At 35.1% G+C, this 24841-nt stretch overlaps 3 protein-coding genes across 3 annotated transcripts; 1 reads left to right on the top strand and 2 right to left on the bottom strand.

Annotated features, from left to right (window-relative positions):
- Positions 1-2350: 2350 nt before the first annotated feature.
- LOC110784616 (uncharacterized) lies at positions 2351-12746 on the bottom strand. The gene is made up of 14 exons (XM_021989068.2): positions 12573-12746; positions 12223-12282; positions 12061-12127; positions 11316-11426; positions 10970-11165; positions 9042-9127; positions 8588-8783; positions 8108-8219; positions 4408-4535; positions 4094-4300; positions 3854-3963; positions 3352-3481; positions 2899-3048; positions 2351-2821 (listed from the first exon to the last, which is right to left on the bottom strand). The coding sequence occupies exons 2-14, from the start codon at positions 12278-12280 to the stop codon at positions 2612-2614; spliced, it is 1761 nt and encodes a 586-aa protein (XP_021844760.1). The 5' UTR covers positions 12281-12282; positions 12573-12746; the 3' UTR covers positions 2351-2611.
- Positions 12747-19175: 6429 nt separating this feature from the next.
- LOC110784563 (F-box/kelch-repeat protein At3g23880-like) lies at positions 19176-20716 on the top strand. Its single transcript, XM_021989022.2, has one exon. The coding sequence runs from the start codon at positions 19271-19273 to the stop codon at positions 20543-20545; it is 1275 nt and encodes a 424-aa protein (XP_021844714.1). The 5' UTR covers positions 19176-19270; the 3' UTR covers positions 20546-20716.
- A 2738-nt stretch (positions 20717-23454) lies between these two features.
- LOC110784586 (EID1-like F-box protein 3) lies at positions 23455-24610 on the bottom strand. Its single transcript, XM_021989037.2, has one exon. It carries the CDS (start codon positions 24548-24550, stop codon positions 23663-23665), a length of 888 nt encoding a protein of 295 aa, XP_021844729.2. The 5' UTR covers positions 24551-24610; the 3' UTR covers positions 23455-23662.
- Between the last annotated feature and the right edge of the window lie 231 nt (positions 24611-24841).

Below are 24841 nucleotides of genomic sequence, written 5' to 3'. Positions count from 1 at the left end.
TTTCATTCATTTTAATCATTATGTCTCTTATATTTATTACTTACACATTTCAATATGAATAATTTTCATCAAACTTCATATTCAATCTTTACCATTGTTTCATTATATTTCTTTATTCTGTCTTTTACATAAAAATTATGACCACTTTTTGTAAATAAGAGAAGTCGTGCAATGCGCGTGCGGGCTAAAAACTACTCCCTCCATCCCTAATGTTTGTCGGTTTGTGATGTGCCTATTTTATATAGAGTTTTCACCCTCGTCCCTCGTTGATTATTGGCGCTCTTCGGAGCCATTTTTAGTACTAATGTACTCTTTGTAGTGTGTTTGTAGTTTCAGGTTTATCATTGTAGGAATTAGCATATTTGGATGCATTTCCTACTAATTGGAACCACTGCAAGAGATGATGTACTTTAGAGAACACGAGCATTGAGTTGGAAGAGTTTTGAAGCAAGGCGAATAATGAATGAAGTAGAAAAATGATTGTAGTCCACTATTTTAATCATAACTCAAGTTCTACAAATCCAAATGAAGTGATTCTAAATGGGTTGGATTCTAGACTTCAAGATATTTCCTAAGAGTGGTCACTCCCCTAATTTTGACGAATAACGAAGGAGATATGGCGTTTTGAAGATAGGGGATCGTGCAGTTTGTACGCGCGCCCGATCGGGCAGCCATGATGTTTTCGCTGCTGCACTGTTTGACTGCCCATTGCCCGATGGGGCAACGACAACCCCAACCAGCGTTTTTAGTTTAATGATTCGGTTTTTCTTAGATTTTAACAAGCCTATAAATACTCAAGTTTTAAGAACTTGTAGACATCTAATTTTCAGCACTCTTAGTCTATTGCACTTAGTTATATTCTCTCAAACCTTTGTTAAACACTTTTAATCTTTCAATCAAAGTTTGAAGCTTTCATTCAATTCGTCGTTCATAAAATTTGGTATTGATTCATCCCTTGTTTTATTATTTTAGATCAATTATGTTTTCATTTAATATGATTGCGTTGTTTACTTTAATTATGCGTGAGTAGTTTTAATCTAGGGTTTTGGGAATCCATGAACTAATATGAAGGGGTGATTGGTTATTGTTGATTGTTGGCATTGTTGATTAGTTTCCTATTGATTGATTTCATTACTATGCGAATAGATTTGGGCAGGTTTAATTGTTTTAGTCAAGCAATCTCAAGTTAAAATTCATGAGATGCAACTTGATGTTTAGGCTAGATTCAATAGGTAGAGTTAATAAATTGTGAGAGCCTATTAATTCCAATTCTATGATTAGTATCGATTCGAGAGAACATGCTATTCTGATTAATTGTTTTATTGACTGTTATTGATTGTTTTTCATCCCGGATTATTATTCATCGGTGAACCTATAACCTAAGTCTTTTATTAATTGATTTCTCTTTGTTTAATTATCTCCGCAGTTTAATACTCAAACCAAACCATATTCTTGTTTCCCTATAGTCTAAACTTTTAACCAAGTAAGGCTTGGCCTAGTGGTAAAGGTTTGGCCTTATAACCTCAAGGTTATGGGATCAAACCCCACTAGGGGCTCTTTGGAGGTGAGAATTTCCCCTATAATCCCCCTCATTTCCAATGAGTCTGACCTGCAAAGATGGCTGGAAATACCCGTGCGAAGTACTAGTGCAGTAGGGTCCTTCATCTTACCTTCAAAAAAAAAATAGTCCAGATCTTTATTTTAGTAGTGGAAAGAACGTTATTTCCCTGTGGATTCGATCCTGGCCTCCCTTGCTATTTGGTTAGTGAATTTAGGTTATCTTTGATTAGGTAATACGACTTTAGCTTATCAGTTTGCCCCATTATATTTTTTTGGGGGTCAAAATTCAAAACTTTTGACCATGAATTCCCACTAACCTATAAGAAACAATATAGTCGTGTGTGCTTTTATTAGACTCAGTTCAATGTTTAATCTTAGAATATCAATTTATACAATTTTTACGCTAATAGAATTGGAACTATTTACGTTTTAAGTCGCATCTTGAGATGGTGAAAGTCAAACAGGGCAAACATTCAGAGGAAGTAGGTACTTTAATATATCTTTCTTACCTTTTTCAACTTTTTCTTACACTCGTTCACTTTTTATCGAAACAAAATTCTACCATAATTGAGCATTATAAGAAAAATAGAAATAACCGGAGGCTGTATATTTTTTTTGTCAACTTATGTTAATACGTAGTATCAAGAACAATTAATAATAACGGGAGTACATGAAGTATATAATAGGTCATAAACTCATACACTATTAGGTTGATTACTTGGACCTTAATTGTTAAACAATGCCGTCTTCTTGCTATTGATTGACAACTGTTCACGCGGACCTGTAAAGCTTACAGAAGAAAAAGAAACAGGCACATTTCATTCAGTTGTTCTAGTTACAGTTGTCTGGAAAGATCTGACAGCCCTACATATCTCTTTCTATCAGCATCCACGAAGACCATACTAATAGTATAAACCCTAAGAAATAGTACAAAACTGTGAAATACAAAATTGTTCATTTACCAGAAACATGTAAATTTGATCAGAATGAACCAACAAAGGCATTTTCAGTAACAATCCATCAATTAGAACTCCAGAATTGAAAAATGTAGTTATCTCCAAGGCCAGTAGCTCCTGGTCTTCTTCATCCTGTTGTCAAGTGAGGGGAACTCGATCATGTTATAAGCAAGATCAAGAACTATTGGATTCCTGGGGACTGCTTGGGAAGCTGGAGGGAAAGCTTCAATGCGAGGAGGTACTTTTGTGTTGGAATCACCGATAGCGGGCTCGTACACGTCGAGTTTTTCAGCAAGGAATTTATCCTGTCAGAATCAAGTCAGAATGAGCAAAATAGCATACACTAAACAACATGCATACAGAAAGAATATGCAGGACAAACCTTCTTATCAGCCCCAGTCAGAGACATATTTGATATCTTTTTAGAAAGCTGTTCAGGAATCTTCTGGTCTTCCAAGATTCCTGTAGCATGTTCTATACATATGTTTGATCTGCACTGTTGTTGTAATGTCTTCAACTCTGCAATCATCTCCTGTCACAAAGAAAGTAAAATGTACAGATCAAACAACTTCTTGCTGTGCTACTCACTAATCCATATTGCTACAATTCAGAATTCAAAGAAAAATTGCTAAGCAGTCAGCATATACAAAATATCCTAGGCATCAAATCCTTCCATCCCACGTCTTCTTTTTCTTCCATGGAAGTACGTAGAGTAATACACCCAAATTCCTCTACCCTCAAGGAACAGACAGATACGGCCCAAAGCCTCTTTGAACATGGTCCAAATAACTGCAATTCGCATGTATGAAGTGGAACTGCTGATATATATACTGACCTGTTCGCTGTTCTCCATACTCTGTGATTTTTGCAATGCATTCTCCACCACAGAAAGAGCACGAGAATACAATGCATAAGCTTCAGCTCTCTTTCCTGCCAAACTGTAGGATTTCGCCAGATAAAAGCACCTGTAAAAATTGCAGTTGCGTTGAAGTTGTTAGGAACTAATAGTCCTGAATATATCCCCAGAAATCCAGATACTTATCAGGAATACTCTCATGACAACAACGGTGGCAATAATCAAGGAATGCTCATGATAATACTAGCTGGTGAACAGATGCACAACATGGGGGTCCTTGACCCTTTACATGCACAAAGAGAAAAGTAAAACTAACTGATGCCCCTGCTGCTATTCTCATTTAGATTTACGAAACGTCAAGTTAAAATGATGCATTTGCCAAAATCATGTTACAGAAATCACCCAGAAATTCGAGCAGAAAGGTTGGAACCAAATATAAAAAAACTTAACAATTCAAGAAAAAAGAATGTAAGAAAATTACCTTTCTGCTCGGAAAGCTAAACTTTTGAGAGTGCATTCCTCAGCAAATGCCACCTCTTCTTCTTTTCTATCCCTCCCAGAAGTGACTAAATCAGACAGATCCGCTACATTCTGCAAATGATAACAGCTGATCATGATTTTTTCCATAAAATGTGATTTACTTGAACAAATGGAATACCAACCGCCATCATCCGATTAAGTGTAAAAACTTCCATAACATGTATCATTTCTGAATACTTACTTGTAGTAGAAGATCGTACAAGCGAACAAGTTCCTCAGGTTTGGTAACCTTTTCATTTTTATCATCACGGTTTTTGCTGAGTTTGCTTTTGGCAATGCTGACTAAAAGTTGATTCCGCTCAATAGTACGCTGTCCGAGGACAGCACTTACAGCTTTGTCAAGTCCATTCAAGTCATCTTTCACATTTTCAGCACTCCCAGCAGTGACCTATGGGACAAAATTTTTACCATTCAAATTTTACTATACACCATTGAAATCAAGTCAAAAGACAAAAGATAAACAGCATGGTCCAGACTACCATAAACAGGGCATACCAAATCATTCCGAATGCTACTCCTTGCATCGTGATAGGCAGAAAATATTTTGTCAAAGACAGCAAGTTTTTTCTCAGCTGACAGCGAGTCTGCATTTGGACCCTGAACATCCTTCTCCAATTCCTGAGCTGCTCTCAGATAGAAAAGGAAAACTTCATATTAGGTGGTTTATTGTAATATCAAATGATTGGTTCTGTAATATGACAGCGAAGGCTCAGAAAATAGCAACTAGTAGCAGTAAAAGATGGACAAAATGATCCATCTCTAGAAGCATGCTCTGTGCCTGAGCTGGTCACGTGTAGAAAGAGAAAACTCCATAGCAGCCTAGTAGGTAGTTTAGATACACAGTCAAGTGTAACATAAAATGATCGATTGGGCAAGATGACAGTGAAGGCTCAGAAAATTGCAACAACTAGCAATAAAAGAAGTACAAGATACTCTTATCTCCGAAAGCAAGCTCTGGAAGAGCCAGCCCCTAGCTTCAATTCTTATGCCATACCTTACTCATACCATTAAGATAAAATTGAGAGAAAATCTCCCAGATCATCCCGACTATGGAAGGACAGGGTCACAGGGGTATAATAAGTAAGTTCATTTAGTACGAACTACGAAGTAAAATTTAAACAAAAATGATATAGTTACAAGAGTTCCAAAAGAACAAAATTTTGACATCAATGAAGAGAGGAAGTGATAAACATGAAATATCACATGTTATAACCACTTTATACCAATTTATTGACTCCTTAAACAGTAATAGTGGCTAGTAGATTTTTTTTCTTGAAGGGAATGAAAATAATATTACTAACAAGAGAAGCTGACACATTTTCACATCCAAGCCGACCCAATATCCACACAAGATACATACACGGAGGTAGTCGGTAAAACAGATTGGTATTTAAAACCCTTACATAAAAGGAGAATGCACATATTTAGGTGAATGACTATGCACGATGCAGAGGAGAACAGAAAAACATTGGAGAGCACAAACAGAGGATTAGTAATGAATTAGCGTGAAACTGAAGTCAAAGTCAAGTGCATGAGGCTAATTTTATGTCAACGTGTATTCCAGTGATCTTTCCCCTAATTATGAGTAACTAATTTATTTTTCTACGATTTAGATGAAACCCTAACTATGTAATTTGATAAGTTAATTTGTGTCATTATTTTTGGTTTTATGATTGTGTCCATTTCGTATGGAGCCAAAGAGATTCGTTTGTTGTTTTGGCTTTGGGATATAATAGACTAAATCAAAATGACTCTCAAAGCCTCTTCGCTTCCTTTTCATGAAGTAGAAGATGGTCGTCCTGTTATCGCTTATTGGTCAATTGGAAACAACCTCGTTGCAATTGCAGAGGGAAGGCTACGACCCCCCTACCACGCTTGTTGCGGGGGCCTCTTTGAAAGCAATGGGGTAATGATAACGATGAATGATCTTTGGTTTATGATTGCGTAACTTACAAAAATTGTGCTTGCTCTTGTAGGATTCAAGGTATAATGTAATGCAATGGCTTTCATGAATTGTGATTTTGTGATTTAACAGTTGAATGAATAGTCCATGCTTTAATTATACAGGCTATGTCACGGTGTCACCAAGTTAGTCTCAATATTAAATTATACCTGTGAACCAAAGCTTCTAGCCTAAAGCACTTATAAACCAATATTTTGTTACTTACTTCAACTAATTTAACTCAATCAATAGTGCTCCTCCACAACCACACCCCAGCTCCTTGTACCTATGAGCTTCCATCTCCGGCAGCCAACTCAATCTCGCTACCACCGGTCACTACCCTCACCACCAATCCACCACAGGACCACCGACATTGTTGTACATTAAAGCACATGGACGTGAACTAATCTTCTTACCCCCAAATACTAAACTGCCAAAAAATAACCCACACAAGCGCTCATCAAAAACCAACTGACACTATATGTTCAACATGGTAACAATCCTAGAGATGTCACCGGATATGGCGGATAACATGAGTATTTTAGAAAACAATGCATATGTATAGATTCAACTGATTGTTGATCAATATCAACCACTGAAACCCTGCATTTAGTTTATGAGAGGTCAAATTCGATCATAATTCATAAATGGTTGGATCTACCCCATGAGGCCACTGACATGGTGGTTATGCGTGGACTCTAGAAACTGACCAAACACTCCAACCTTCCCCACCAACTTCTCAGAAAATTCCCAGTCACCACCACCTCTAACACCTCAAAACCCACATAGTTCCATTAAAGAGAGAGGGAAGATAATTTAAACTGACGTTTATGCAGTGGAAAATATATACCTATAGTGGATGGAAGGGGGAAATAAAAAGTAAATAAATAAGTATTGAGCTATTGGTTTGTTGACTAAGACGATAATTGGGTGAAGGTTCTGTAAAAACTTGGTGAAAACTTGGCGGTGGGGAAGAAAGGACAAATTTTCCTTAGTATTATTTGAGAAACCGAACAGCTGAAATGGATTTATGAATTCATCTTTCCACTCAGACCAAACAACAATAATAAGTTCCCGTTCCAGATTCCTTTTCCCTATTTCCTCTTTTTTAAAATACCTTTTACTTCTCTATTGTGAAACAAACAGCCCCTATTTTCATTTTGGAATGGCAGAAAAGACAAATGTAAGTGATCTTTCCAGAGGAGTCATCACAAATATTGAGAGAAATTTATGCTAAGAAAGATTCATTTATCAAGACAGATGGCATGCCCTTGAGGAAAGATAAATAAGCACAAATAAACTTTACTCAGGTCATTCTCAGTGACTATGCTAAGGTACCTGGGGAAAGGCAAACATAAAAACACTGCATTTCCAGATGCCTCGACATTTTTGGGCTGCTTTTATGCAAGACAATATCAATTTCAGGTTGCTATAAAGGAGACAAAAGCCAATCCACAGTATGTCTTACGGGCTACTGCACCTAAACGCATTATTGAACTTTCATTTGTATGTCCACATTGGGCTACTGTTTGCTCTGTGTTACTACTGTGGATGAGAGTGGAAAGAAAGCCTGCTAGTCAGGGTGCTGAATGGCATCAATCGGATGCTACCACAGAGGAAGGGAAATGAGAGTTGTGTTGCTGCTGAATAGTAGTCTTCCAGAATAAAAGATTTCTACTTGAGGCGAAAATAGGTGGTTCAGCTAATAGTCAGTACATTTCATCCCTTTACAAAAGAGCATATTCATCAATTGAACTCAAGGTATTCCATCTAAATTCCTCTCCGTCCTCAAACGGAAGAATGGACCTTAACAATTTCTCAATTCCCATGAGGAAGCTCTGGTCAACTGATGCAATTTCTCACCGCATTGTCCGCAGTATAGAAGTGTTTGTTATGAATGACATTGAAAAGGATGTGTTTGATTCAAATACATTTTAAACTGAATTTTATTTTCATTACAAACATATTTCAACAGAAATCAACTTTCAGAATTCATTCCTTTGCTTGGCTCCTTGCCAGAGAAGTTAGTGAAGAAAGGGAGAGGAGAGACAAAGGCTGGGAAAGGGATGAAGAGCAGGAAAGTAAGGCATGTGAGGGATAATGTGATATTCTTCTTCAAGTAACTAGTAAACTATTTTAAACCCAAGAATATAAACCCAACAATTGTCGGTATGATAAAAAATCTTTCAAGACCAAACTCAAGGGAGTGCTGAACTATGTTGCCGTATAATAAAAAGATATAAGACTACTAACCTTTTAGAATGGAAACCCTTGTCTTAGGATTGGAAATTGGAAATCTATGCCCCAGCCAATTGAACTCTGTCATTGAAGCAGCCTGTTGAGATCTTGCCTCAGCCATGACAGCCTGCATATACAAATACGGTTAAAGCTCTTTGAGAGACCTCACTGTATTACGCAAATAGGTTTAAACCCAGCTCAACGCAGGATATATTATATTTTAAACATTATTGGGTAAGCACCCTACAAGCGCTGCATACCTTTAGCGATAAAACTATCAGAAGTACTTGTAGAAAACTAAAGCATAATTTTGATTAAATCACCTATCGAAAACCTCCAAGCTACAACGAGTTCTGGTACATGTTTCTTAAAACTTCTAGGTGAAAGAAGCAATTTTTATTTTTCTTCTAAATTTTCCTTTCGAGCTAAGTTCAAGGACCTTCACAGGAACATGAACTGGCAGAGTGGTACAAAATACTACAAGGACAAACTTACCTCCAATTTGGATTTGAAAAGGTCCAGTGCTGGCCCCTCCATTTCACCAATCGGCAAAAGTTCTGAAGCTTTCAGATTAGAATGGCCAATTTTGTGCAAGCAGTACTTAATACTTGGCTCTAGCTCCTCCACGCGTTCACGACACAGAAGCTGATTTTCAAGGTCTCCATACTTCCCAAGCTCTTCATAGACAGCCCTGCATTGTGGACATTACCAGAAGAAAAATGTTCAGATTAAATAAACTTAAAATGAATATTTTGTCCCAATCATACACATGCATATCATTCCAACAATATGCAGCCTACAGGAAAATACCAACAAATGGTATTTATACAAGTACTCTAGCATCTTCATAATTTACATAAATCATTTATATATATGAAGTGCACAAAGGGATATGATTCAATCTTAAAATAATATTTGACTGCTAAAAGCTAGAGACACTATGATGCACCTGGCACTCTTGAAATTCCGTAAGGCCATGTCCCAGTTCTGATCTTGCTCAAACAACAAGTTGCCTTTCATATATGACGCATACGCCTGGTCGTGGTAAAGAACACATGATTAGTTCCAATTGATACAGAAAAAACTTCAATACCATGTTGCTCATGCAACCTAATCTTTTTGAAACACATAAAGCTAAACATACCAAAACTAAGTTGAAGTCTAATGCAGCTTAACAAATACTTCCTCCGTTCTAAAACATTGCAACACTTGGATGTTTACAATATTCACACACTCCCCTTTGATCATCTATTGTGATTTTTGCGCGAGGAGAATACAGTCACATAAGATCTTGTTAGATTTGCCTCGATATTTACTTTCAAGCTATCAACTTTTTATAATTTTAGCTTATATGTAATCATAGATATTGACGATCAGAGCTATGCATCGGTAAGCGTTAAACACTACATGTTGCAAAATCTATGGAAAGGAGGAAGTGGCATATGGCGACCCCATGAGTCGATTGATAACACAGGTCAACAAAAACATGAGTTCATCAAAACAAAACAGGATCCAACAGTAGCTTTGACAACTAAACATGAAAAGCTCCAATAGTGTGGTTAAGGACTTAAGGGGTAATTAAACAACCCTTAACTTGCCTATAATCACAATCTCAAGATAATTTTGCACTCCCTCTGTCCCGTTTTTTAACTTCCTACTTTTTCAAGGTCTCCAATGCACACCTTTGATCAATACTATTTTTAATTATGTATCATCCCCTCCACCTCAAATTAGTTTCTATATTGGCTTAATGGAGATCAAAGTTCATCAACTTTGACCGATTTTCAATACGTGCAGAAACATTATCATACGTGAAGAAAACATTATCATGCGTGATCTTGTTAGGTTTGGTTTAATGTAAAGTTTTAAAATACCAACTTTTTATAATTTTTACAATAACACGATCAAAGATGTGTGTCTTGGGATCTAAGAAAAAACAAATTTTGATACATCGAAAGCATCAAAAAGGATTTGTTGTTTAAAACCACCCCTGAATGAAGCGTTTGTTTTATAAACCGCCTACAAACGAGAATATTAAGGAAAACCCACCAATCACTCCCGCAAACACAAAGCTACACGCCAACACATACTGAATATCACCATGAATAACCATAATTAACTTGTAACCTCCTACCCCCTCCCCTACTCTACTTCCAATCCCACCCATACAAAGCCCTGCCACCTTTCCCAACCCACCCTAGATCCCTTCCCCTTTGGCAGCTGCCTAGTTAGCATAACTTCCCTCTGGTATCACTTCGCTGTCCACTTCCCCTGCTGCACCTCTCTCTCTTCTTTGCTGAAAAATCTGTCCACCTGTAAGATTTGATATTGTCTTGCGTTACTGGTTTGACCTATCAGCCAATATGGAAAGTTATTGGTGGTAGCTGTGGGAAAAGAAAGTGGATATTATTGGTCTAGGGAAGTTGTGCGCTTGTGGTTTGAAGAGGGTTGTGCAACGATCGTTGTGGGAGTTATTCATCCTCTCTAGCTCTCTCAGTGGTTTAAAACAGAAATGTAAAGTTGACTAAATGTTAGTAGAAGTTCAGAAGAACAATTCTAGGTAAGGAAAGAAATGGTTCATAAACCCTTGAACCTCAAAGAAAATTCATGAGATACATGGTGAGTTTTGCCCATAAAGATTGTTTCTTTCTACTAGTCATTAAAAGTAGAATGTAAGTTTACAGCTCCCATTTACCATGGACTAAGCACCCCTACTGAAAAACCAATAGATGATTTAAGTCCATTAATAATTCAATAAGACCAAAATAACACTTGTTATACATTTAAAGGAAAAGGACTAGGCGAAACTAAACTTAAGAGATACTCCAACTTAAAAGACAACTCAATACAATAAAAGTGATATGAACAAGACCAAACCTCAGCTTCCAAAGAGGTTCTGGAGTCTCCCTTAATTGAGCAAAGCTGAGCAAAAAGAGTAGCCCATTTTACAGCCTTCCTCAATCTTCCAATCAGATAGATGCGTTGACGCCCATTTGGACCATCTGGTAGTTGTCTTTTCTCCATGGCATGGCTCCATGCTCTTTCAGTAGTATAGAGAAGAATATGGAGAAACCTGTAAACATAAATTTTCGAATACCAAAAATTTGTTCAGATTTGTACAGTACAGAGAAGGGGGAAAATGGATGAGGGTGGAAAAGGATGAAAGGTAAACCACATAAACTCCACATATAAGACATAAGTAGTCGAACAATTAAAAGCATACCTTACATCAGTGACAGTGCTCTCGCTAATAACTTTCCGGCTGTATTTACTACGGCCATGGGTAAACTTGAGTGATTTATACAGCCTTCTCAGACGAGCTGTACAATACCGCCTACCATTCAAACATGCCAATAAATCAATGTAAGCACTTTAATAATATGACACCCTCTTGATTCCATATCGAAGGTAGATGAACTTCTTAAACCATTAAACTCAATACAAGACGAGCCTATATACTAAAGTCGAGAGAAATACCAAGCATAAAAATGTTACCAAACACAAGGTAGCAATGATTAACTCTGATTTTTTCAAAAGATAAAATTGGATGTTTAAGTCTAGTCATGGAACTAGAAGTGTAATGTATGTTAACCCACCACATAAACGATCTTCGCATAACATGCCTAACCAAATGCAGTGTTACCACTTACCACCATCTAAAAAAAGAACTTCATATGATCCTAGTATAACGAATTCTACCCATTTTTTAAACTACCATATCATTCCCAAAAGCACAAAACATTATAGACTTCCCTCAATGCAGAAATGTGCCAAATGCATTAACAATCATTGGGTTATCAACATTCAACAGGACAATGAAATTGTGCAACTTTCCTTAACCTTCCCCTCCACACCCCCTGGAGACCCTTCTAGTAGCTCTACATCGTGCAATTACAGAAAGACAAAGTTCATGTTCTATACAATCGATCAAAATTAACTAGACAAAGAATAGAGACAAGTGCAAGTACCTATAGCGAGTATAGTCGCCGTGGCGAAGTCCATGCTGCATTTGAGCAGATTTCAAGAGCTGCAAAACTAACATCACCACGAAAATTCAACAACGAAATCAAAATTACTGACATTTCGACAATAGTGATCCAAAAGGCGAAAAGAAAGGAAATTTAATTTACCATTGATGGAGAATTTAGGTTGATCGGAAACATCCGACTTTTCGACATCGATGTCCATCACTGAGTCAGGGCGGGCCAAGGAAGGATAGAACGGTGATTGTCAGAAAAAATGAATAGGATCATACAAATTTCAAGTAGAATTTCCCATGAAAAACACCAAAACAAACACAACAGGATATATGTAACAATTTGAAATCCACCGTATCAGAAAAATTGAAACATATAATACAAGTATAATACGAATCTCACCACACCAAAACAAAGATAACAAAAAACCCAACCCAGAATACATTTAACAATGCAGAAAATTGCAAATAAAATCAACAGAAAAGTCGATTGTAGATAATTACCGGGTATAGCAGCACCAGAGAAGGGGAGTTGGTCGGCAGAGGCGGCGACGACTGTGGATACAACTACAACTACTCCTGCAAGACGCTGCCTTTGTTGTTAGGAGGAGAATGCGAGAGGACTGAGGAGGAAGGGGATGCAGATTCGAGATCTATATTGCTCCGCCGTACCCCTCCGTAATTTTTTTTTAACCGGTTCTAGTAATAAGAGCGATAGCAATTAGAGGTTTGTCAAGTGGTTTGGATCGATTTTTGGAGGTTTGGATCGATTTTTGGAGGTTTGGATCGATTTTTAGAGGCTTGTAGACAAATTTTACCATCGTTAGGAAAAGTTACAAAATTTAAAGGTAATTAAAGTGTAAGTGGTTTGGCTTTGACAGCAAAACATATGGAGTATTGATTTTCATTTTTTTGTTTTAAGTGAGGTGAAGGATAATAGGTCCTTTATATAAACTTTTGTATATGTTTATCTATTATTGGTAGAAGATTCATTACAATCAAGGTTTGTAAAATGATGATGTGGTATGAGAATAAACCTCGTTAAAGTTTTTTCTATTGCTACTGTTCTAAGTAAGTATAGTTAAATTTGATATAATAATGATGTAAGTGGAGCAATTGGCAATAAAGAAATATAAGAGCATCAATACTAGGGGTCACTCTTATTTGCCCACTCTTAATATCTCTCTTCATCCACATCATCACTCACTCTTAATAAGAGTTATCTATCTAAAACCTCAAGAAATACACTATCTCTTATTTACTCCCTCTTAAGCACCATTTACATGTTTTGTTTTTTTTTTTTTTTTACAAAAATGTCAAAAAAGCAAGCAAAGTATCTCATAATCATCCACATCACCCCCCCTCTTATTTCTAAGAGCTACCTCTTATTTAGAGGATGTCCCAATCAACCTCTAAATAAGAGTAACCTCTAAATAAGAGATAGCTAAGAGTTACCCTATTTTTTTTAAGAGCTAGCTCTTAGAGATTCTCTCTCCTTAAGAGGGGGCTAAGAGGGAGCTATAATTGATGCTCTAAAAAGCGAGTGACATGTAAAAGTTACCAAAAATGGAATTGTGACTCCCAAAAAATACGACTGGGAGTAGTAATTGTGACTCCTAAAAAATACAGAAAAGTTACTAACTAGATTTTACCCTGTGCAATGCACAAATTCTATTAAATTGTTATTTAAAGATAAAACTCCTATACCAACTGCTATATTTTGTGTATTATTCACTTTGTCCTTTATTGTTTTCCCTATGAAGCAAATGTGTGTTATTAAGAAACTAGTTTGTGCCTGTGCTAATGCACGGAATTTCTATAAAATTAGAATGCTAAAAAAAAGAGATTAGGGTATATAAGAACAACTATGCATGTTGAAAATGATAATACAATTTTGGAGTGGTTATGAAATTTATAAATCAATTTGTATACCTTTATGCTACTGATAAGTAACATTTTAAATGAACGTAGAAAATTAAAACGTTAGTAGATGTTTAAGGAATATTTACTTAGTTAGGTATTTCACTTCAAATTTGTTTTAGTCTATTTAGCTAGTTTGAAATACGCTTATCAGACTTATTATATTAACTGGTTTGTTATGATTACATGGGTGTTAGTTAATTTTATGATAGTAATATTTTCTTGGTACTAGGTGATCATATATTTATTCGTCAATTGATTATTTAAGATATGATCAAAATTTTGTAGCTATATTTTGATGTTACTCCCTCCGTCCCTTGTTATTATTTACGTATTTCGTTTAGGGCATCTTTTTCTATCTTTACGTTTGTAATATCTCCTTTTGTATTGTAACGTAAATGATCTTAATATTCTGTCAAAATCATGCCAAATGATTATTTTATTCAGTCAAATTCATTGGGGAATTAAATCTCTCATATTTTTCCATTGGACATTAAATGTCTCATACATTAAATGTCTCACTCTCTAATGTTAAATTTTGGGGAAAAGTGAAAACATTATTGATAAACGTAATTCGCATCTTTTAAGTAATGAAAATGGAATCCTTTATACATATAAACTATTTGTTATATCCTGTGTATGCATGATACCAAACCTAAAGATTAAAACATGATGTATAAAGTGAGTAATTATTAGTAGAATCTCATTTTTTGTTTGTTTTCCAACATTTTATTTAACACGTTAATGTTATTAACTCTGAAATTTAATAACTTAACTAGTTTGTGGCCCAGGCGTTGTTCCAGGTTTTACTTGTAGTAGGGTTTATTTTTTGTAAAAATGTGTCCATTTTCAAAAGATTGTATTTTACATTTATATTGGAAAATATAACATACATTGTAGCTAGTTAAGATGGTAAGAAGTGAAACTTTAATCCATGAGGTTTGATGTTCGATCCTTGCTACATGATTTTTTTTGGCTGTCAACATGCCATGATGCTTATTAGCGGTGATGTGGCGTAATAAGAAGGGGGTATACGTGACACATATACGTTTTCATAAGCACCTTTTAATATATTAGTATAGATTTAAAAATGACGATCTTAAAGAAACGAGTGTAATATTTAATACATTTGATATTAATATATAACATTAACTATTTTGTTATGTTAAGATGTCCATATATGGTACAATCCTACCTTGCAAATGATACAACCTCAAATTCCAATTTAATGTTAGAAACGTAAAGGTTGTGATTGATATTTATCAAGCAGTAAAAATAAAATTGTATTTTCTACCTTTTGTCAGATTTTCACATGTAGTATACCACAATAATACCTTTTTCAATTGACATAAATTAAAGATTGACGAAGTATTTTTATTATATTATTTAATCGGTATTAATTGTTGAGATTGTAATATTGTTACATGTTTCGGGTATCAAACGATACCATGATGATGGTATGAGCGTCCTTGGTGTCTTGAGTTTCGGTTGTGTGCGGTGTCTGCAAGATGAACTTTGGGTCAAGGGGAGGTCTCTGAGGCAGAGCCTCCAACGTTCAAGTCAATACAATTGATGTATAATTAAGAGTAGTTTGGGGGGAGAGAGAGAGAGAACGAATTATGGGTTCTATATGGTTAGAGAACGACCTCTTTTACCTTGCCCCATGAGGGGTATATATAGTATCCTTGTTGGGCCTTTGAGGCCTTTAAACCTTATGAGTGATATTGGGATTGAGTAGGTTTCATTACTCATTAGCTCGGGCTAAAATGGTATGCCCATTTTAGCACCCAAACAATAAGGACCCCAGACCCAATTCTATTTGAAAAATGGGTTGAGTTTTGATTTTGATTATGTCCAAGTGAAAATCAACTTTCGCTGGAATTTTATCCCGTAGCTCGGAATTCAGCTTCGGATTTTATCCTTCGGATTTTACCTTTGGATTTTTATCCTCGGATTTTACCTTCGGTTTTTATCCTCTACTTTTTAGGCCGCTTAGATTTTAATTTGATCTTGGGACAAATTCGAAAATTTATTTTATTCCGACTTTTTAGGTTAGATTTAAATTTTTTCTTGAGAAAAATTTGAAAATTTTATTCAGCGAAAATATGCCGCTTAGATTTTAATTTGCTCTTTGAGACAAATTCGGAAATTAAACTATTTTATTCCCGACTTTTTAGGCCGCATAGATTTTAATTTTCTCTTGAGGCAAATTCGGAAAATAATCATTTAATTCCGGCTTTTTAGGCCACTTAGATTTTAATTTTCACTTGAGACAAATTCGAAAATATTTTTTATTTTATTTTGTTTTTTCAGGCCGCTTAGATTTTAATTTGCACTTGAGACAAATTCGGGAATCTATTTTATTTCGGATTTTTAGGCCGCTTAGATTAATTTGCACTTGAGACAAATTCATAAATCTATTTTATTTCGGCTTTTTAGGCTGCTTAGATTTTAATTTGTACTAGAGACAAATTTGGAAATCTATTTTACTCCGGCTATTTAAGCCGCTTAGATTTTAATTTGCTCTTGATCGGAAATCTATTATATTCCGGATTTTTAGGCCGCTTAGATTTTACTTTGCTCTTGAGACAAATTCGAAATCTATTTTATTATGACTTTTTAGGCCGCTTAGATTTTAATTTGCACTTCAGACAAATTTAGAAAACTATTTTACTCCAGTTATTTAGGCCGCTTAGATTTTAAGTTACACTTGAGACAAATTTAGAAATCTATTTTACTCTTGAAAAATAACCTTGGGTGCACAGTGCATACGCATGCACCTAAGAATTTTTAAATTTGGCAATACACATAACAATTTTACTTTAAAATATAAGCACAAATCCACGATTTTAATTTTTTTTTTTGGAATCTTTGGATGTACAAGTAAGCTACAATACGTCAATACCTATTTTTGAGTGGGGGGAAATTTGGAGCAAGTATTTTTAAAATGATAGTTTTTCTAACTGAAAATTTAGAAGAAGAAAAAACCATTTGAAATTTTTAATTCTTTTTGTACTCCGTATTTGGTAAATATGATTTTTTCTTCAATTCTCTTTCGGTTTTATATTTTAAAGTAGTTGTGCGCATGCAAGGATAAAAAAATATCTAACCAATTTTACATTATACACAACGTGGACCATTATTCTTACTGGATTTTTTTAACCATTAGATTCTCTTAAACCATCATTGTTTTAGTAGCTGAACTAGATCATCTATCAAAATACACGGAAAAAATCCGAGTTTACATTTGATGAATTTATTAAAATTAAATTTTAGATTCTACAGTCACAAATATTGGTTAATAAATTACCGTGTAGGTTTAAATATAGACTCGATATGATGAGTCATTTTTTATGTCTTTTTTTAAAAAGGGATCGGATATTCATTATCATGTAGTCTTAGGACGTACAATTAACATATGGCGCATTCCAATTGGACAAACTAGTTTAGTCAAATTTATATTTACCAATAATTTCTCCCTTTACAAAGACAACTCTTGGATTTTGATGTTCACCAAATTAAAGTTGTCTAATTTTCCTCAAAACAATCAATATTTAAAGTGTTTAAGCAGTAAAAATAAAAATAGAACTCGCTCTTAATTGTCCACTCAACTATCATTTACTACCTTTTAAATAATATTTGCAAAACATATTATGTACACCGTATATCAATAATTTCGTTTAATAAATAATGTCTTATGTTATAACCATATGATTATATTAGGATTAAAATTATATATATTGTTTATATGAAATTTCAAGTAAGCATAATGTGCATAAACAATATGAATATAAATTTCGATGCAGTTTATTGGTATGATGCATGCATAATTTTATAAAGCTATATATTGTTTTGTAATGACGTATATTTATAAATGTTTGTAATGACGTATATTTATAATTTTATAAAGTACATTTGTCAAATAAAGTTCCTAACAATACTACTCCCTCCGTCTCTTTTTGTTTTTTACGTATTCCATTTTGGGTGTTTCATTTTGTTCTTTACATTTCCTTTTATATTATCACATAATGCATTAATATTCTATCAAAATTTGTGCCCAAATATTATTTTAACCAATTAAATCCACTGGACATTAAATATTTCTCATTTTCCCAATGTCAGATTTTTGATAAAAGTGAAAACATTATAAATAAATGTAATTTTTCTTGTTTAAATAAAAAAAGTAGAGGAATCTCAATGTATATTAAATAGTCGTTAAATCGCGTGAAAAACATCAAACGTAAAAAACAAAAAGAGACGGAGGGAGTAAAATTTAAATGAAAAATAATATTTTGTATAGCAAAAGAAGAAAACAAACTATACAAATACTCCGTAGAATGTATTTGTTTGTTTTTGTTAAAAAAATTATTTTATAGCTGTATTTTACCATTACCATGTTGCAATTATCACAAAATTAGTAAAAGTTCGTTATCAATAGTTTATAATATATTTATAATATATTTATACGGAGTAATATAATTAAGTTTGGAAAAATTGGTAATATTAAATCAACCTTGGCCGATTTTCTTTTATTAAACCCACTTATGACATATTTTTTTTAATAATCCCACCTTACTACCAAATGATTTTTATTGGTCCCAACAGGTCACAAACCTGTTATAGGCGGTAATATGTCCCTACGTGGCAATACTCTCTTTCGATATATTCAGTCATCATCATCAATTCATCACCATCTCGTTGACTTTTTCACCGATTATTGGTCGCTTAAGCCAAATAAAAGTCGCTGGTAGTAAAGGTGGGATTATTAAAAAATATGTCGTAGGTGGGCTTAATAAAAGAAAATCGGTCAAAGGTTGGATTAATATTACCAAATTTTCCTATAGGTTTAATATTTATACGGAGTAATATAAGTTTTATATTTATACGGAGTAATATATTAGTACAAAATCGCGCATCGCACGAACTTAAAACTAATTACTATTAAAAATAACTAACACAATAATAAATATCCAACGTTCCCGCATTAGTACGGGCAAAAACTAGTTACTATATTAATAATTAACTAATTATTAATATATCTATTTGACACTTAATTAGTTATACGTGACGCTGTAATAGAGCATGTTGCTTTAAAAATAATATCAGATTAAAATTTTATATTTAAAGATATTCATTGACGATCTACCATGCATGATGGGGGAGTCCATACTCAAAGGAATAGCAAAATATCACTATTTATTTTAACCTTGGTTCCAAAACTCGTTTACATCATAATTGGAAAACACTAGTAACCTAATTCACCAGTCTCGCAAAACAAAAAGATGAAGCAAAAATCACCTTCAAAAGAGCAGCAACAAATTAAAACACTATCGTGTTTACCAGAAGATATAGTGATAGAAATTCTGGTGAAATTACCTGTAAAATCCCTCCTCCGATTCAAGAGTGTTTGCAAAAGATGGAATTCTCTAATTAAAACGACTTCCTTCATTATCCGCTACAACTCCCCCTCTCGGCGACATAACAACAGTAAGCTTCTTTGTTTCCGCGAAGACCCAATCACCCAAACTCATGTCGTATCATTACATGATCATAAAACCTTGGAAAAGATTCAAGATTTAGAATTTCCTTCATTTATTGATGATGATAGTGTTCCTTTTGACAAGGATATCCAAATATTTGGGCCGGTAAATAATGGTATATATTGCATAAACGATAGACTCAATCTATGGGGTGGTACCCTTATTCTTTGGAATCCTTGTACTAAATCCTACAAACACATTCTCCCAGCTACGATTTCTGATGCGACTGAGAGGGATACAAAAAGTTTTCAGATTGGATTTGGATATGATGATAGTATTAATGATTATAAGATAGTTGTTATTTGCCACTGGGACGAAACGGTCTACAATGGAGATAATCCACCTACTGATCGTTGGCATGTTAGGGTTTATAACAACGCTACTGAATCATGGACAACCATTCACAATCTTGAATATGGTGTTACAGAATATTTGGGGTTTCCGTACATTGATTTCTGTTCGGGGTTTTCAGCAAATTGCTTCATTAACGGTAAATATCACTGGTCATGTGCAGTAAAAAAATATCCTAGAATATATGGTAACAAACTTAGTGTCCTTGTGTTTGATATGGCTAGTGAAACCTTCAACGTGATGCGTGGACCTCCCGTCGTCGGCGTATTGAATGAGGATGAGGATGAGGATGAGGATGCCATGGATGACTACTGTGAGTTGGAGGAGATGAGTGTTTGGGTTGTAAAGGAGACTATAGGTGTGATGGTTTCATGTTCGAGAAAGGAGACGGTTAAAGTGTGGATAATGAAAGAATATGGTGATGAGGATTCATGGGAGTTGGTATCCACAATTGCAACTAAAACGTATGAGGAGTATCGGGTTATTGGGATTCCGAATGATAAACATATTTTCTTTGCAGATTTTCATGGAAATTTGATCTCTTATAACTTTGAGAATGACCAAGTTATTGAATATGCTGCCTTTGGACCGTACAAGGGCTACTCGGGGGATGATAGTGATACTCTAGGGGTCTTGAACTACGTTGAGGCCCTTTCACTGGTTTAGATTAGATATACACATTGCCTAATCTTTAAATTGGTCTCTTTTCAAAGTTTGTTTTAGTACTTGTGATATCTTAAATCACAAATTCTTATTTACAATGGGTACGTGTACAATAAATATTGTACACCGAAGTAAAAGTTAACTCAAAATCTTTAAAAGTTAAGCATATATATATAAAAGTTATCTATTTTCCAGTGATAATTTTTTTTATTTAGTAAAACTTATTTCTTCAAAATAACTAATAATGTATAAAATTAATCATTTAACCCTTTAAAATATTTATCTATCAAATTTTTTTTTACTAATATAAAAGTTAATCAAAACTAGGTTAAAGTTACAAAAGAAAGGGTTAAAGTTATCTTGGTGTACAATAAATTTATTGTACACCTTGTGCGCACAAGACCTTTTGATCTTAAAGTTATGTTGCTAGCTTACTACCTCTGTTCTCTAATGAGCTTACCTTTACTATTTGCACGATAATTAAATAAGAACTTTAATGAGTATGTGATGGTAGGGGTACCAAATAGAAAAATGAGCAGCTATACACTGCATAACCCGAATCAAAAGTGTCTTATGACTAGAGCGGTCAAAAACTAATCCGATCTGAATTGATCGAACCCGTAACCGACCATGAACCGAAATTTTGGTAAAATAGGTAACCCAAAACCCGACTTGTATCCGACCAGAAAAAAAATCGATCACCGATTTTAATCCGACCGGTTAGTGGCTCGACCTATGCAGTGAATATTTTATGCGTGAATATTTGAGATGACCAAATCAGTTATTGACTCAATCTTAACCCGTATTCGAGAGTAAACCCGGCCTGAATTTTAACGAACCCGAAAATTATCCCATCCAAAAATTATCCGACCTACACCTGAATGATAAAGTGGTCGGGAACGACCGGGCCTGTTTATGACCCGAGATCCGAAATAACTCGACCCTACCCGACTCGATGACCTGTTTTGACAGCTCTAGCTATGACCCGAAACAAAAGAGTTGGTCTACTACTTTCGACTTTGATGACTTTGTGCCGTGTGCGTTATATGTGGAAACTGTACGTAGAGGTCGTGAACGACTTGTGCCTAGGGGTGCAAACGAGCCGAGCCGAGCCGAGCTTTACCCTATTCATGTTCGTGTTCATTTAACTTATACGAGCTCGAGCCCGAGCCCGAGCTTTCAACCGAGCTCAAAAATTTGTTCAAGCTCGGTTCGTTTAAGAGATTTTGTGTTCGCGAACTGTTCGTGAACGGCTCATTTATTAATCGAGCCGAGTTTATAAACGAGCTTTTTTCATGAACGAGCTTTCATAAACGAGCTTTAGACTTTGACCACTTGAAAATCTTACAAGTTATAATCATATCAAATAATAAAGATTAAAATACATTACTTTATTTTATAAACAAACTAATAATTTAAATTAACAATCTTAAATAACATTATAAAAATTAGCTCCTACAGAAAACTCAGCTCCTCAAGCGATATGATACATAACATGCATATAGACGAGCTTTTTCACGAACATAAATGAACGAGTTGTTCATGAACATAAATGAACGAGTTGTTCATGAACATAAATGAATGAGTTGTTCATGAACTTAATTTAACGAGCATACCTATGTTCATGTTCAAGCTCGTTTATTAAGCAAGCTTCAAAAGTTGTTCAAGCTCGGCTCGTTTAATAAACGAACGAACATGAACGAGCTTTAAACGAGCCCGAGCTCGAGTTGTTTATTGACCGGCTCGGCTCATTTGCACCCCTACTTGTGCCATTGCCTCCAAAGAGTACGTTCATTTGACGTAATGACTTTGGTGTTTGTTCTTTTGATTGGGTGAGTCAGAAAAAGTAAGTCATATAAGTTCATACTCCGTATATAATACGGATAATAAGTTCGGAAATATAATAAGTTTATTTTAGATATTTTTTTTCAAGTAAAATAAGTTCAGATAAATTCAGATAAAATAAGGCGAATAAAACGGAGCATAAGATAAAATGAGACGGAAATTGTGCATATGTTATTGGTGTTTAGGCACATGCACTGCGTACAATGTACATCAATGGAAGAGTACGTTATCTAAAATAATACGTTAATATAAATTATAAAATTTTGATATTCTTACAGAACTGATTGAGACAAATAAAACAAGACACCCCATATTTTTTTTTATCATATATTGAAAAGAATGTTGAGGAATTTCTCCAATTCTATACATAGTGTTTCTGAATTGAAATATGATTATGTAACGTTGGAGTAGAAGTATAAAAATAATAATAAAAAAAAGAAAAAGAAGCAAAGAGAGTATAAAGAACGGAGTAGTTGGCAACCTCAACTAGTTAACATCGACTACATGTCTACATGGACTTCGATAAACCGCAAATGAACTCCTTTTACGCAACTCTCTCTAATTTTCCTCTTCCAACTATTGGTAATTTAGTAGTATTAATCAGCTCCTACTAAAGACTCCAACATTAATTACGTGTTCCAAAAGCATGCCACTAAAAAATCAGTTCATAATAGCCTCAACCTCAAAATATCTCTTCTTTCCATTTGTAGGTTGCCTAGCTCATAATAGCTTGGACTTTGTCCTGTTAAATTGCAACAAAAATACTTTATTTTATACTCTTACACACAAAACCAAATCGTTACTCTCATGTCCTTAAAAAAAAATCACCTCAATTTCCTTTCAAATTTGTATCTTTAAATTTGCTCATAACATCTACGAATATAATAGGTGATTCTCACATGTCTTCTCTCACATTTACTTTTTATTTATCTACTTTCTTAATAGCTTAAAAAAATAAACTCCATAATTTAAAGCAATATTTAAGGAATTGATGGAACACTTAGGACAAAATGATACAATAAATAAAAAAAATTCTTAAAGAAAATGAAATACTTCTTCATAAATCATAATCAACAAATAAAATAAATAAAATTATTTTAAATTATTTCTCTTTTGAAAACCAATCAATTGTTGCAGTCAAATGTGAATGGACTTTGCTAAATAGTTAAGGACGATATCCAAAATTTGAGATCGGTCGCATCTCCTAATATCATTTGTCCTTTACAACTCTCCACTAATAAGACAAAATTATCTATCAATGTAACTTAGACTTTTTCAAAACCTTGAAAGATCTCCGTTTTGGGGCCCAAATGTACCATTAGAGCTATGATGATGATTATAGTTATTATGGTGATGATCGGCACCGTCAATTTCACCGTCATCATCGTCGTATCTTTCATCGTCGATGACATCCTCATCGGACGTCAAAGGAACAAGACAACATGCTCCATACATATGACCATTTATACAAACAAAATACTCTAACCCACCTTGATTCGTCCCTAATCTCTTCGCCGCTGTTTTCGGAACTAGTTTAGCTGACGTCATACTCCACACCCGCGCTCCACAATACGGGCACCGAACCCGCTCCTCCAACTGTACTTGCCGCCCTATCAAACATGCTCTCGTTTTAGACCTCATAAATCCCCGGAAAACACCTCTATATATCCCCAAATCGTCCTTCCCCTCCCCCATCGGGTGTTCGCAGGGATCGCTCACGTATAACAGATCCCCGCGACACCGCTTCGTCAAGAAACTGAGGCCCGATGTTTTTGAGAATCGGGCCTCGTTGACGAAGTGGCCCGGGAGGGTCACCTTAAGCCGGAGGTTCGGGGAGGGTTGGCACCCGCAACAGAAGAACATCAGCTTTGCCAGCGCGTGCCAACCACCCCCGATCCTTGATCCTGGTAGCCCGTGGCTTAAGGCTGCCACCATACGCGGAGCCCTGAAGTTGCACATCGCCCGCCACAGTATTCTCTTCGATACCGCTCGAAACTTACGGCTTACTCTCGCGGTGGCACAAACCGTTTTCAGGTCCCATTTTATGTATCCGAACACCAGCAACAAGATCTCTTCGTTAAGGATCCTTGATTCCGGCGCCGCCTCTGAATCTGATTCGTGACCCGTTGGGCAAGGGTAGGCCCGTTTAATAGCCTTATTCATATTTTGAGATGGTGGGAAAAAAATTTGGCAGAGCTTATTATGGGAGTTGTGAGCGAGACTGCAAGCGTTTAAATAAAATTCAGGATTAACGGCTTGGAGGTCACACGTGCTATCTGGTAATTGGATAAAATTGTGCTTTGTGTGTAGGGAAACACGTGTTAGTTCCTCATTTGATGTGGTGCCACGTGTTAATATAGGGAAAATAAAATGTCCTATCGTTTTATGATTAAAATATTGAAATGACATAAGAAACCAAATGTTTCTGTACAATAAAATCTGAAATAGGACATG

Source organism: Spinacia oleracea, chromosome 5 (genome assembly GCF_020520425.1).
Source record: "Spinacia oleracea cultivar Varoflay chromosome 5, BTI_SOV_V1, whole genome shotgun sequence".
Taxonomy (NCBI): domain Eukaryota; kingdom Viridiplantae; phylum Streptophyta; class Magnoliopsida; order Caryophyllales; family Amaranthaceae; genus Spinacia; species Spinacia oleracea.
This window is presented reverse-complemented; position numbering and strand designations above follow the sequence as displayed.